The sequence below is a fragment of the Sebastes umbrosus genome, chromosome 6 (genome assembly GCF_015220745.1).
Source record: "Sebastes umbrosus isolate fSebUmb1 chromosome 6, fSebUmb1.pri, whole genome shotgun sequence".
Classification (NCBI taxonomy): Eukaryota; Metazoa; Chordata; class Actinopteri; order Perciformes; family Sebastidae; genus Sebastes; species Sebastes umbrosus.
Window position 1 is genome coordinate 1439608 of NC_051274.1, and position 16300 is coordinate 1455907.

General features: G+C 41.1%; 1 protein-coding gene across 4 annotated transcripts in view; it reads right to left on the bottom strand.

Annotated features, from left to right (window-relative positions):
• The window catches only part of magi3a (membrane associated guanylate kinase, WW and PDZ domain containing 3a), a 185266-nt gene that overhangs the window by 44598 nt on the left and 124368 nt on the right, over nt 1-16300 (bottom strand). For all 4 annotated transcript variants that reach the window (XM_037771389.1, XM_037771390.1, XM_037771391.1 and 1 more), the window contains one exon: nt 16055-16174. In XM_037771389.1, coding sequence (XP_037627317.1) covers nt 16055-16174 — 120 coding nt within the window. The remainder of the gene's footprint in view (nt 1-16054; nt 16175-16300) is intronic.

The window sequence follows — 16300 nt, forward strand, 5'->3', positions numbered from 1 at the left end:
CGTACAGCTGATCCCACAAGTGTTGAATTGGGTTGAGGTGTGGACTCTTGGCAGGCCGTTCCATTCTCTCTACTCCCACATTGTGGAGGTAGTCTGTGATAACCCTGGCTCTGTGGGGGCGAGCGTTGTCATCTTGGAGGATGAAGTTAGGTCCCAGATTGTGGAGATATGGGATCGCCACTGGCTGCAGAATCTCATCCTGATATCTCACTGCATTGAGATGGCCTTCAATGATGACAAGCCTTGTTTTGCCAGTGAGGGAGATGCCGCCCCCCCACACCATGACACTGCCCCCACCAAAAGCTGTTACTCCATCGGTGCAACAATCAGCATAGCGTTCTCCACGTCGTCTCCATACTTTGACCCAGCCATCCAACTTTGGCAGACAGAACCTGGACTCATCACTGAACATGACATTCCCCCACATGTTCAGGTTCCATTGTCTGTGTTGTTGACACCAGCGCAAACGGGCCTGACGGTGAAGGGCAGTCATTGCAGGATTCCTGGTAGCCTTATGAGAATACACTGTTTACCATTGCTAGAGCATTTTGGCAAATTTTTCTTGGGCGCTACCCACATGATCAGCTGTGCTGCTCATCCCACAAATGCATGATCCTTACAAGTTGGACATCATTGTGAAGGTAAATAAACAGGCTTTCCAACGATGTAAAATACAATGCCAATTAGCATTGTAACAACAGAGAAATAATCGACCAAACACAAGTTTCCGAACTTTGTTTTTCCAGTATATATAATGCAACACTATCAGGTCTTTGTCCCAGACACAAGACAAGCAGACTGGGAGGAAAAAAATCATTCAACTGTTACTTTAACTTGTTACTGTACCAATTTGGTGTTCTCTCCTCCAAATAATCCAGCCACGTAAACATCCATTCATGAAATGATATCACACACTTAAGGATCCTCCTTACTAAGGCTGACTCCAATGCTTCGAAGCTATGACCGTTGCCATGGTAATCGACCTCCAAATCAGTATTCGAATGCTTCATTTTTTTTTATATATATGTATAAGTATGTAATAATAATGTATAAATCCCCAAATAGTCCATGAAATAGGGAATAATCCCACAACATTATTCGTATTCCACATTAATTATTATTAGTTATGCTCAGACGGATATCGCTATTTGTTATGTGTAGAGGTGTGTGTGTGCACAGTAGTGCGGCAGCGGTGCTTTAACGAAGCTTCGAATACCTTCGAATATTTCTCGACGAAGTTTCAAAGCCCAAAAAAATGGAATTGGGGACAGCCCTACTCCTTCCCCTGGGAATATGCACAGACAATGGTTTGCAAGGTATGTAACAATGTACGAGACGTGCAACAGAAGTAATCCTGGCCAGTCATAGTGTAAGCCACAGAACGGCGCATCGACCATTGCAATTAAATAAAAAAAATTCCAATGATGTATGTTTAAAACGGTGTATGCAAAAGTAGCCGACTGCGCTGCTGCAAAGAAAATATCGGCTTTTTCCTGCTCCAAACTATCGTTATTATATCGGCCTTTAAAAATCCACTATCAGTCGAACTCTAACTTGTACACTCCATTACTACAAACCTAATATTAACCCGTACACTCAGCTAACCCAAAATATACTTCTAATCCTAAACCCATGCACTGACCCCAAAACAGCCCCTCGTGGAAGCTAGGACTTGGAAACTGTTGGACCGCCTTGCTTGGAGGATTTTTATACCCTTGTGAAAACATTTGGTCCTCATGAGCATAGACATACCAGAATGCACGCACACACGCACAAATTGTAGATCTCGTCTTGGCTTTGCAATACACCACAGAATAGAAAGAGACAACTACACACCAGTACAACTGCAAAACCACTTCTTTGTTACCAGATCAAGAGGAGACCATCTCACCTCAACTGTAGCGGTTGTTTAAATGTCTTTAAAAAGGCAGAGGGGAGTCGGATTGTTAGCTACAAATCATATCTGGCAGAGCTGTATTTGCTGGATCAAAACGAGGCCAAGCTTTCATTGTCGTAACTCAAGTTTTGGAACAGTTTCCTGGATAAGGGATAGTGTTTTTCTCCTCAATTTTTGACACCAATTAGTCTTTGCTAATTCCCATTGGATACCGCTATTGCTGTCACTACTGACCAACACTGTTGGCCCGGTATTGTTTTACCCACAGTACCATATGCCTCATCCAACACACGGAGAGGCCCAGACCTGCTGATTAGGCAGGCACACCTACCATCTAGCAGGAGCTTGTAATGTAACAACAGAGACATGACCCCCTGCTGGCTTCCCACCTGTGAAAAAACATACTTTGACACGGAAGCCGTTTTTTTCTTATTTGTTTTATTTTATTCTTAAAGCTGCAGTCGGTAACTTTGAGCAAATGATAAACAGTTATTTTTATAAAACTGTCACTATATCCTGATAGTAGTGCATGAGACAGATAATCAGTGAAAAAAAAAAAAAATCACGTGCCACCGGTGGGTGTCCTCCTGTGCACCTAATGGCATTTGCAAGATTTCAATCAGAGCCGAGGAGTTTCTGGGCAGCTGTCAATCACTGCTCGTGAAACTCTTTGAACTCTGATCTGTCAAACTAGGCAGCGCTGATCAAATATTAATCAATATTCTGTTACTGTAATGCCTATTATATGTCTCTCCTCAAATGTTTCCAGAAACATCTTGTAGTGTACGGTTTACCTGTAAAATGAGAAAGTTTGTGACCCGGCAGCCATGTTGCAAACAGTCGAGCCAAAACCAAGCACCGCCCACCAGCTGGGGCAAACTTTCTCATTTAAAGCTAAACAGGCTCCTCGGCTCTGATTGGTTATTTTCCTCCGGTCTGTGAAATCTTGCAAATGCCGTTAAGAGCACCGGAGGACACCGGAGGAACCTGTCTCATGCACTACTGTCAGGATATAGTGAAAGTGTTATAAAAATAACTTGTTTTATCATAGTTGCTCAGTTACCGACTGCAGCTTTAATGTCCAATTCAATCTTTGTGTTTATGTACTCTTTTTTTTTATTATTTCAAAACAACAGACTAGGCCTGTCACAGTTGTAGTTTCAATGCCACTAATTTTATAATGCATTAACGCAAACGATCTTTCAGAGGGTGTGGCGGACTCAGTTTTAAAGCCAGAATTAGATACTATCGTATGAAACAAAAATAGCGGAAAAAATGAAGGAATCCATTGGTTCCAACCATGTCATACTACTGTAGCTACTAGTGAAGGAACCGAAATAACGCTCCAAACTTGCACTAAATTTTGGCAAAGAAAAACTAGCATGGCCATTTTCAAAGGGTCCCCTTGACCTCTGACCTCCAGATATGTGAATGTAAATGGGTTCTATGGGTACCCACGAGTCTCCCCTTTACAGACGTGACCTCTTTATGATAATCACATGCAGTTTGGGGCAAGTCATAGTCAAGTCAGCACACTGACAGCTGTTGTGTTGTTAATTGATTTCCAATAATAAATATATACATACATTTGCATAAAGCAAGAATATTTGTCCACTCCCATGTTGATAAGAGTATTAAATATTTGACAAATTGCCCTTTAAGGTACAATTTGAACAAGTAAAATATGTATGATTAATTTGTGATTAATCATGGACAATCATGCGATTAATCGCATAAATATTTCATATTTTAATCAATTGACGGCCCTACAACAGACTAAGCTAAAAAGCCTGGACTGTTGTACTGTCGTATTTACTGCTCCATTCCCCGGGGAACTGTGACTAGAGCATTTACGCCAAGGCAGGCTCTCAAGCACTCGATTGCTCCTTTAAGTCCATCAGCTTGCCTTTGCTGTCATGTCGGCGCCTAAGGCAGCAAACAGCCTTACAGCACAGAGTGAGTCTTCGTCTTTCCTCAACTATAGGAGAGGGCTGACCCACTTTACCACTCGCTACCTTCTCTCTTCCTGCAGGAGAATTAGGATGAAAACTTCAAAGCACAAGAGGTGAGAGAATAGTTGGGAAGGTTTGGTACAAATATTGATTCACTGGTTCTCTGTGAAACCACATTCCTCCGAGTGTTTGTGTGGGATCTGCAGCGTGGTTGAGACTGAGCTGTGTCTGAGTGGCTGAACATTGTATTGTAACAGTTAAACGGCACATCAGGGAGTGGACAGCCACTGTGACGAAGGAGTCCGCTGGGAGGAAGAGTGAGAAGTGAGAATGGAACAAAGGAGGAAGGACTGCAGAGAGAGAGAGAGAGAGAGAGAGAGAGAGAGAGAGAGAGAGAGAGAGAGAGAGAGAGAGAGAGAGACAGCGCTCTTCCTGACACAAATGTTGTGACAATGAAATTAAGGTTCTACACAAAACAAAATGAGGCAAAATCTTGCTTTCTTAGAAAAGCGTATTAAAGCAGCAGTAGGTAGGATGATGATGATTAAGTTTGTGACCCGGCAGCCATGTGGGATCAGTTGAGGAAATACCAAGCACCGCCCACCAGCCGAAGCAAACTTTCTCATTTTACAGCCAAACAGTGCACTACAAGATGTTTCTGAAAACATCTGAGGAGAGAAATAGGCATTACAGTAACAGAATATTGATTCATATTTGATCAGCGCTGCCTAGTTTGACTGTTTAATTGGAGTTTGCGAGTGATTGACAGCTGCCTCCGTTGAATGAACAGCCAATAGGAACGCTCTTTCTCTGAAATGACCTGTGATTGGTCAAATGTTCTAAAGCCTGAAAACAGAACCATGAGGAGGAGCAGAAGTCTAGTTTTCTCTCGGAACACTTGAATTACAACATGCTGAAAGGTTATTGTGGATTTTTTGCCTTATGATGCCAAAAACTGTTTGCCTATTGCGGCTTTAAACTTTTGTTTGCCATATTGAAAGTAAGACAAACAAGATAGAACATAGATTTGGACATAGATTTGCCTCACATGTAAGTCACAATTACAGAAAAGTGGAAATAACCATTACAATTTGTTGAGCAGCTTCTTTATCAGCTATAATTATTAGCTATGCTAAATAAACAATCAAATCAAAAGCTCAATTTATCTGAGCATCATGTTAAACAATACATTATAACTGATTACGGTAATTACATTAATCTGTGTTTAAATGGATGATGTATTAATATCGGTGCCTTATCGAAAACCATTAAATCCTATACTAGGTTTATAATTAACAGGATGCTAACTGACGGAATGCAAATTGAGGGAGTAAAATAAATCAGAAGTGGTAATTTGCTGTGTGCACTCTGAAGCTCAGGCACACGTAGCCTCTGTGAGTACCCATTAGACGGTGGCCACAATAAGGAACTGCAGTGAGATGGACCGTGTTGTAATTATACCGTACTAATGAGCCACGGCCATTGATGAGACTGTAAACTTCATTCAGTGTGTGGATATAAAAACCATGCCGCCTGAAAAAAATAACTCTGGAGGAGAATTAAGTGAGATGTCTCTTTGAGGAGTCGGGTCTTTTCTGTATAAATTTATTAAATGAGCAGTTTGTTTGAATCTCAAGCGGCTCCTCATTTAGTTGTACTTCAAGATATTTCAACAAAATTAGGTTTAATTTAACATTTATATCCCGCGACTCTGGGGCACTCAGCGCTCTCCAGCTTTCCACAGTCAGTCATATCATTTTATTTAATGTGTAATTATATTAAAATTAGGGCTGTTAATTAAAATATTTAATCACGATTAATGGGAAATTAATCGCACATTTTATATCTGTTCAAAATGTACCTTAAAGGGAGATCTGTCAAGTATTTAATACTCTTATCAACATGGGAGTGGACAAATATGCTGCTTTATGCAAATGTATGTATATATTTATTATTGGAAATCAATTAACAACACAAAACAATGACAAATATTCATCTAAATATACATCTGTGTCTTCAGTGGAGTAAGGGTCAGCTCTCTCAACTTCACTTTAGTGCTTCTGAGTTTTTTTTTTCCCAGCAGTGAATCACACCCTGAAGCATAAAGCGATACTCAACGCAAACTTGTTTTTGTATCACATCTGTCCTAGATAGAGATAAAGAAAGCCGTATAGAGAGCAGCTTGACTTGTTGTCGATTACATTGGATTCCAAAAGAGACAAGTTTACGTTGTGGAGAAAATAAATACATACACAAGCACTCGGGCTGTAAGTCCATTAAAATATTTAATCACAAAATTAATCACACATTTTTTATCTGTTCAAAATGTACCTTAAAGGGAGATTTGTCAAGTATTTAATACTCTGATCAACATGGGAGTGGGCAAATATGCTGCTTTATGCAAATGTATGTATATATTTATTATTGGAAATCAACACAAAACAATGCCAGATATTGTCCAGAAACCCTCACAGGTACTGCACTTAGCATAAAACAATATGCTCCAATCATAACATGGCAAACTGCAGCCCAACAGGCAACAACAGCTGTCAGTGTGTCAGTGTGCTGACTTGACTATGACTTGCCCCAAACTGCATGTGATTATCATAAAGTGGGCATGTCTGTAAAGGGGAGACTCGTGGGTACCCATAGAACCCATTTACATTCACTGATCTGGAGATCAGAGGTAAAGGGACCCCTTTGAAAATGTCCGTGCCAGTTTTTCCTCGCCAAAATTTAGCGGAAGTTTGGAGCGTTATTTAACCTCCTTAGCAACGAACTAATATAACATGGTTGGTACCGATGGATTCCTGTTCCAGTTTCATATGATGTATCCTATGAGTCCTACCCTCAAAATCGCAAGTTGCATTAAAGAAATTAGTAGCATTAAAATGGATTTGTGTTCACACGTTATTATCGTGTGAACTTTGACCGTCCTAATTGTAATAATGTAGTTACTAAATACCCAACGTTCCATTTAATAGAGTAAGAATGCTCATCCTATTAAAATTCTAATGTCACAAAAAAATCCCCCATCTTTCTCTTGATGTGTATATAGAGTGTTTCACTATATCAAAATTTTTACTAGCTCCGGCAATATCAATTAGACTTTATTATTAAAAACAGCCAAAACAAAAAAATGGGCTAGATGAAACGGATGGATATTTGTGATTCTAATAGATACATGATTAATACAGTAAATAAACAGCTAAGGAATATCAGATTAAATAATACCTAAAGGAACAGTGTGTAGCATTTATGGGGATCTATTGGCAGAAAGGGAATATAGTATTAATAAGTATGTCTTCTTTAGTGTATAATCACCTGAAAATAAGATAATAGTATTTGTCGTCTACATACAGCGCGGGTCCTCTTCACAGAGTCCGCCATGTTTCTACAGTAGTCGAGAAAAGACAAACCAAACACCGGCTCTAGAGAGAGGCCATTTGCATTTTCATGTTCTTGCATCAGCCACCGTAGTTCTCCTACACGTTTGGCACGTGGGAGAAGTTTCAGTTGATTGCAATCTGCAACCTCACCGCTAGATGCCGCCAAATCCTACACATTGCACCTTTAACATGTGGCAGGCACAACAACTAAATTAAAACGGTGAAAGAATAAAAACAAACAGACAGTGTTCTTACTTTAGCACATTCTAGCAGAAAAATTGGCAATAAATTAGCCTTGATAGAAAATAAATTCTTCATTTGATAAAGTATTGAGTAGTCAGAAACTGTGCTTGTAAATTAGCACTTATATTGCTGCTGCTGCTGTCTGGATAGAAAAAGCCACACTTAACCAGATCTGAAGATTTGTGGTTCAGAATGAGCCATTTAGTCCCTGGCCCACCAGTAATTAGACTGGCAGAAGAGAGATAGTAGTTTGCCCAGTTCATCATCTAAATTCAATATAGTTATAGCTGCTACCATAATAGCTCATTGAGTGACGTGGATGCTGCTGCTGTGCTTGCCCTCATGACTGATGCCAGAGAGAGACACAAACACTGATCCAACCTGTCTCCTGGTCCTGATACATAATTCTGCCTCATTAACAAATGCCCAATGTCTCATTATCAGGACAAAGACCTTGCCTATTGGGATGCCAGGACACATTCTAAAATCAGTCCTCATTTGAATAGGATGTCTGGTCACCCTTTGGCAACCCTGGTTATGTTAGAGGGACCAACTCCAATCTTCCACCTTAATTGCTGCCTTCGATTAAAGGGTTGTTCATTCTTGTGAAATGTAAAAGGAGCCTGGGAGCCACCATGCTAACAGCTCCCCATGACCATGTGTGTGTGACAAAAATAGACACCTGTTGATACGGGCACTGGATCAACACGTCAACATGCTGTGTTATAAAATGTAACAATGAGCAAGAAATGGAGCAAAAATAATTACTGCAAGGAAAGAATCATTCTTCCCACAAGCTGTTCTCGACTGATGGATCAAATCTCTGACCCTGATATTCTCCAATATGCTGTACTGTAGGTCGCCCACTCACAAACACTTCAGCTACATGAACATTTCAGGCAATAATACAGTATACAACACACACATACAAAATGTATACTTACTACTGTCCTGTACTAGCCTAAGAATTCAATATGGAAGGCTAGAACTGTCCTACATGCCCCAGAGGTCCATTCATTCCTGATTATGGACACCTTGAAAGGCATTATCCCACTTATACCATGGTCAAAAAATAATAATATATAAATAAAACCATTCATTTGTATTTTCATGCATTTTGCAGCCAAAACCTACATTTTTTCACAAGTTAATATTACCCACTGAGCTACAGCCCTGACTGACACGCTTGCATCGCAAATGATACACATTTATGAGAAAAAAAATCCTCATGAAAATAGTATATTTTTTGCCTTTTATTGTCCTGGCTATTTTCTGCGGTCATTATCAAACCTGGGGTGCACTTGCTAGTCTGTTAACAGCGCCTAATGCAACAGCGTCACCAAACTTGTAACCAAGCAGCGTAACTCGTTTAATTCACACCTGATTGGCAGATCATTTTGTGTCAGAAGGGGGCAGGATGTCTGCAAATTTGATTGGATAGAGCTTTAAACAGGTTTACAAAGTGACGAGGTTATAAAATGTATGCACATATTCTTTGAACCTTTAGCCAGCCACTCAGTAACGCGAGCCACTTGTTGGAGACCCCTGCTATAGTGTATACAGCTCAGGACATAATGGAGGAGAATGATGTGTAGAGGTCCGCTTGGAACCCAAATGTTGGTTAAAATAAATCGTGAGTAGTGTTTTCCAATAGCAGTGTGCAGGATTTTCTTCATTCATTCAGCTTTATTGTTCAACTCCTGTGCGCCTACACCCAAGAGTTCTGCTTATGGGACTATCACTAGAAGAATAAAAACTCTTGATGAGGTTCATATACGTCTCAATTTGGTGGCTATGTTTAACCTGTTAGAGGTAAAGGTTTGTCTTTAAGAGAAGAAATGGACAGCAGATACAAATATTACAGCTCATCACACTGTAAAATTCTAAATTTCTGGTCATCAACAGTTTATGCAATTTCAATCTGGCATCCCTTTAGTCACGCTGTGGCAAAATGACAAGTAGCAGTCGTGTTAAAGGTAACAGCAGCAGAAACAGTGGGCACGGAAGGCTGATAATTTCGGCATAGTGTGATTACATTAAAGCTCTTTTTTGCGGCTTTCTGAGAGTGGTGGGTGGACAGTGTAAAGCAAAGCCACTTTCATTTTAACAGCCTGGGCCAATGCTTGCTTGGCACTGTCGGTAAATTACACGGCCATTCACCCATGTTACACATACAGGGTTGTGTTGGCTGCCAGTAAGAAGCAGTTTCATGTCAAAGGGAGCATTTTTTTAAAACTTGCTTCCCGTTATAAGGCTCTGAACTACTAAGTACTAACTGCTAAGGCCATGTGTGTTTATGGGTGAGAAAGAATGTGTGTATATGTGTGTGGATGTCACGTCATCCATTTTAGTCAGCAGCTGCCAGCATATCTCATCTCCAACTCGTGAGAATCTGAATAAATGAGTACAACTGTGACCACAGTTACATCTGCATACATAACCTCTCTAAATCACACTATACCCTTCAGAAAAAGCTCTCATTTATGGCTGTCAAAGTTAACGCTAGGGATGTCCATAATTAACCGTTTAACCATTAACCGACATTAAGCATTTTAACCGATTAACGCCATCAGTTAAAACGGTTAAAAGAAATGTTAATAATTAACTCAAAAGCTGAGCGGCTCAGAGGAGCGGCTCGTTTCTTTAAGGAGAAAAGCTGGTCCACCTTAACAGTCCACCTTGAGAGGCGGAGCCGGAGTTGCAGGATACAGGAAGTTGGCTCCGGTCTCTGGCTCTCTTGAGCGGAGTGGAGGAGTTGTAGTTTCGTAGCATTTATTCACCGACAAACAAACTGTACACACACTGCTACACCTACGATCACAGCTAGAACGCCACCAACAACCTCACACTCACCGCCAACACACACACACGGTCTGTTGGAAACTCACTAAAGTTACTCAGACTACGTGTGCGGCGGCGAGCACGAAGCCTCCGGCAATGCTAGAGCTGCTAACGTAGCACAAATACACACTGTTTGTTGGCCATTCGCTAAAGTTACACCGGGCAGACACACAGCTGACAACCTGCTAAACTAAACTAAATGTGCGGTGGAGACTTTTACTGGGAAAGTGGCTGCATGTCCGCGACACTACACGCAGCATCGTAGCTGCTAAGTTAACGCTCCCGGACGGTGAACTGGGGACTACCGTCAACCAATATCTGTTGTGCTCCTGCAGCTGGTACACCGCTGCATGCGAGGCACAAGTCTTGTCGGTTAACAGTTAATAATTGGTTAACAAGGGTCGGTTATTGGTTAAGAATTTTTCAAAATGAGCATCCCTAGTTAACGCGATAACGCAAATTTGTTTTAACTCCACCAATTTCTTAACGCATTAATGCAAATTGAGAATTCTAAGGTTGTAGTGGCTCGGTTTTAAAGCTAGAGTGAAGATACTCGTATCATATGAAACTAGAAAACCTAAAGAATCCATTGGTACCAACCAACTTGCCCCAAACTGCATGTGATTATCGTAAAGTGAACATGTCTGTAAAGGAAAAATAAATAAATAAATCGCAAGTTCACCCGTTATTATCGCGTTAACTCTGACAGCCCTAATAAATATATACATACATTTGCATAAAGCAGCATATTTGTCCACTCCCAAGTTGATAAGAGTATTAAATACATGACAAATCCCTCTTTTAAAAAAGGTACATTTTGCACAGAGAGAATTTTTTTGATTAATTTGCGATTTATCGCAATTAACTATGGACAATGATGTGATTAAATATTTTAATTGATTGACAGCCCTACTTTCATTGCTAGCTGCGATGGAAATGCTAGAGAGCAATGTGGTCATGCTCGTTTAGTATTGTTAAATGGTTCTGTGTTTTCAAACCCAAATGGGAATCGGAGACATCCCTTATGTTGTGGAAGTTTGGGAAAACCTCTTGAGGGTTTGTACTCGGCCTTCACCAGCTCCCTCCCAAAGCTCCCCAGTTTATCCCCCCGACTCTTTGAACCTGCCAGCCACAGTCAGAGACCCTCATTAATCATTGAGGATGGGCTTCCACTCTCTCGAGCAGTGCCCTGGCTGCCCAGGCCTCATCAGTGACTGCCAGTGCCCCAGGCGGGTGAAGCCCATCTTGTGCTCCAGCCTTGGCACAGGGCTCCGGCCCTGCTTGGCATGGATGCCAACACTTCACAAGCCAACCTTGTCAACCCTGCATTCCTCTACTACCCGTGCTTGTGTGTGCGGTGAACAGCTTCACAATCCACTGTTAGATGACCTGCCTCTCATCCTTTCTAGTTTGCGTTCATCTCCTCAGTCTGTGCAGTGACACCCGATATAACACATCCTCCCTATCTTTACTTTCATCCTTTCTTCTTATTGAGCCGCTCTCATCCATCCTAATTATTCCACTTTCTGTTCCAGATTTTTTCATTTTTCTTATTTTACTTGGACGTGTGCAACAACAACCCTAATCCGACTTCTATGATATCAGCAGTGCAGTCCTGAGAGCGGAGGTACTTCTTAATCCTTCAAGCCTCTGATTTGCCAGCGTCTAGGAGTGGGCAGCTGTTGCCAGCGCAGCACCTTTGCACCCTCCCTCCTCCATGACTTCTGGCCTGATGCCCTGTTTCTATCTAATCCGCAGCTATGCAGCTTTGCCTCAGAACTTCACAAAGCCCATTATACAAGAAACGACCCCATTATAAAATGGTTGTAAGTGAGGTGGTCCAGCAAAACAAGGGGGACGGTAAATGGATATTTCTTTTCCAATAAAGCCCATGATTTTCGAGGGGGAATACATTTGAGTGAAAAGTGTGAAATAAGACGACCCAGTCCGTTTTTTATGAGCTGCCTAGATCAGAAAACGTGATTTAACAAGCCATCAAGATTTGGCTCTCCTTCGTATGTCATATTTGCAAAGATGCACCAAATTTTTCCTCGCACCAATCAGAGCAGACTGGACATAAAGAGAGAGGGGTCTTAAAGAAAGCCGCTACAATGGAGCGTTTCAGACAGAGAGTGAGTACAGGTATATTCAGACTATGGCTGTCAATCAATTAAAATATTTAATAGTGATTAATCACATGATTGTCCATAGTTAGTCGTGATTAATCGCAAATAAATCTCACATTTTTTATCTGTTCAAAATGTACCTTAAAGGGAGTATTTAATACTCTTATCAACATGGGAGTGGGCAAATTGATAGATTATCTAAAGCCTGAAAACAGAGCCATGAGGAGGAGCAGAAGTTTAGTTTTCTCTCAGAACACTTGAATTACAATATGCTGAAAGGTTATTATGGAATCTTTGCCCGATGATGCCAAAAACATTCTGCCTACTTCTGGTTTAATACATTTTCGCATTATCACCATAACTTGGGAATTAATGACACATATAAGTTAACACAAATGCTGCTGAAATCTTTATATCCACTGTTGCTAACAGCTGCTTTTCTTGAATTTTGCTTGTCCGTTTCAGCTCCCGTCTCTGTTATGAATGATTCATACTACTGGCTCTCCTGTACCGACCACAGTGAGGGATAGAAAATTGGATATGCCCTAATTCACATACATGCACACACACTCTGGCACACACGCAAATTTAATTCCCGAGAGTTTCGGCACAGCCAAGGTAGCAAGTATTACTCACACACTGACTCTTTCATCATTCTGTAAAACAAAAACTGGCAAACTAATCCCTCTTTGTTTTTGGTTTAAACGTCCCCATCCACTTCACCGACGGCTGAGTCAACTTTGCTGCTAAGACCTGCTTGGAATGCAGAGAGCGAGACCGTCGGGAGTTGAAAATGTAATGGATTAATGCTGAGGAGCGATCTCATAAACACACAATTTTCCTCTTTTGTGCTTGGTTAAGTATTTTCATAATATTGGTCTTCTGAAATAACTTTCTATTACTGGTGAGCGATATGATAACCAATCTGCAAAGTGCTCATTGTACACAGATATTGGCTCCAGCAGAACAGTGGGAGTGAGTGTCACTCTTGGTTACAGATTAACCGTGGATACATCCAGCCCCTGTTGTTCGCAGGTCTGGAGGATTACACAGCGGTGAACGTGGTGGCCCAGGAAGATGTTTCCATTCAACTGGCCACATAATAAGTAATATACAGAGAGAGATGAATAATGACTGACTGCAATGAAAAAGTGGGTGGGAGTGGAGTGTGGTTTTCCCCGAGCCCTTGCCACTCAAAGTTCAGCTCAGTTCAGATTTTGTCCCACAAGAGGGAAATTCTTTTTGCAGCATGGAAACAATAAAACAAAACTAAGCAACAGAAGACATAAAAAAGAGTGAACACTAAACCCACAACACAAAATAAAACAAAGAGTCCATGATATTAAAAAACTGCAACAAATGAAAAATATAAGGGCATAAAACAAAGTGCTTGGGTGCACCAAGAGGCAGTTTATGGTATCATTAAATCTGGTCTGTTTACTGCGTATAGAATTCAATCAAAATTATTATAAATTACACATAAAACCTTTGGCTCTGACCAAAGGGGAATTATGTTAAATTAATTAAACAGGTAATACAAGCAGCGTCTCCATAAAAGTTAACTATTTTCACATTTTTGCACCACCAGCCACGTCCCTGTGTAAAGGCCTTTACACACAGTGGGAGTGTCGAATTAACGACACAAATATGTGAAATACTCCCGGGAATATTATATAACAAGGGCTTTTATTGTGAAAGGTAGGAATGGAAAAAGTGGATCTGGTCTGCGCTGCCTTTGTCAAGGTTGAAAGGAGTAATAAAGGTTGCTGTCCTGGTTCGGACTACGAGTGTCAGTGTTGTTGTTTCATAAATATAAGTGCTACTCAACCCGTTCTGCACAACGTGATTGGTTGGTTGATGTCTTTATTCATGGTGCCAAAGCTCAGAAAAAAAAATTAACCACTTTTTCGCCGCGTAATACTTAGTGTGAAAGAACTCATGACAAAAGCAACGGTTCAAAAAAATATATTTACATGCAAATTAATCACACGAAAAAAAAGTCCATGTTTTTTGTCTGAAATTGTTGCAAGTTGAAAAATAAATAGGACTTCATGTTGTGTCAATAATGTTTTCACACCAACTCGAACAACGAAAGTTTCGTCCCTCAATAAAGTTTTCGGAACAGGTTTGACTTTCTGCATTGTTCCGCATCCATCAAAAGCCAAAAGAGGGTTGTTTGACCACTCAGAACCACCGTCCGTGCAAACATCATCATCCAAAATAACATGATAAACTGATTCAAGTCTCCCAGCACAGAGCACTTTACGATAAAGAAATAACAGAACACAGAGATGCAGAATTTAAAGATAGATGGTGGCAGGTGATCGCAGACCTGCTTGGAGTCAGGGATGGTCGCAAAACAAAAGTGATTGTGCTCTAGGATGCTAAATGATAGATTCTTACTAATGTCATTCATTCATTCATTAGCCCTGTTTGGGACTAGCGCTATCCATTGTCCGGCACCCACATTTAATTCAGTTTTGTCTTGTATTGCGAACAAAGAGAATAATCAAACGCATCAGACTCAGTGTACAAAGTTTCTGTGCATTACCGTGTTTATCAGGTGACGGATTTAAAAAAAGCATACGAAAAACATGGACTTAGTGAGCAAAGGCCTTCACATCCTTCCATTAAATTTAAAAGAAAGGTTTCTCCAAAGCAGTGCATTTCTGTGTGACTGGGCCCTAATGTTACAATCTCCAGTCTACTGGCTGTAGCAACTAGTAACAGCTCTGTAGTCAATGACTAACTCACCGCAGGGAAATCATTCATTATGTGGTAAATATCTCTCCCTTTCTTCCCTGCATTCAAGTGCCTGTCTGTCTGTAAAGCTGTGTTTGTGTGCGAAAACTTTATCTAACAGATTATCTGTGGCGACTCGGAGGTCAAAAGGCTGTGCATTAATGATTAACTTTCTGAGGGCTTCTGTGCCTTCAATGCATGTATGGTTGTGTTACATGAAGCAGGGAAGGGCAGAGCAGATCCATTATTCATCCTGGTGACTGGTTCATGGGTTCAGGGTTGAAGGGCCAGTCTCCCAGGCCAACATATGGGATAGAGGGCGGCTATACGTAGCCAGCACATGTACGACACAATGTGCAAAGGACCAGGGTGAAGCTCCTTTCAGCAACAAAATCACTCGGGGATATATTATCTCCAGCTCGTTCACATGTACGGTGACAGGCTGTTGATGACTTGGGCAATGTGTTGACTTCCTCTGATGACCTAATGGTGCACAGCTCAGCAAATTCACAAGAGAACTAATAACCCGGGCATCGCGTGGGGATTCATCCTCAGCTGCAGCTGTGTCCCCAGGGTGGGACGGGGCCATGTAGTGAGAACTTAATACTCTGTTTCTATGGTTACTCCTCATTCTTTGGGCAGTAGTTGTTCTCTTATGGTATAAATCTTAAGTTAGATTTATTCTACTCTATCTCATTTCTAAGGGGACTCTGGTGTGGTTTGTTTGTGGCAGCAAAACTAACCAACCACAAGATTTAATGATAGATATGTGATTTTAGCATCAATTTCCTCCTTCAAAATAAACTCTCTATATATTCCCATCTATAGTGTTGTAGACAGAGTGTGTGTTGCATTGAGACATACCATCATAGGTGCCGCTCTCCAGCAGCAGTCCACTTTCTTCCAGGTCACGGAACTCCCCCACGCTGATGAAATTGTAGTCCACTCCAGGAACCTCCCCCTCTCTGGGCTGCCGAGTGGTACCTGCCAACAAGAACGCAGATGAGGACAGAGGGAACATCCAAACAAGTGGAATGTGTCATTCACTGACTGGGGGGGGTTAGCTAGAAGTGACACTGAATATGTTCATGTAAGGTTTTGAGTGTGGTA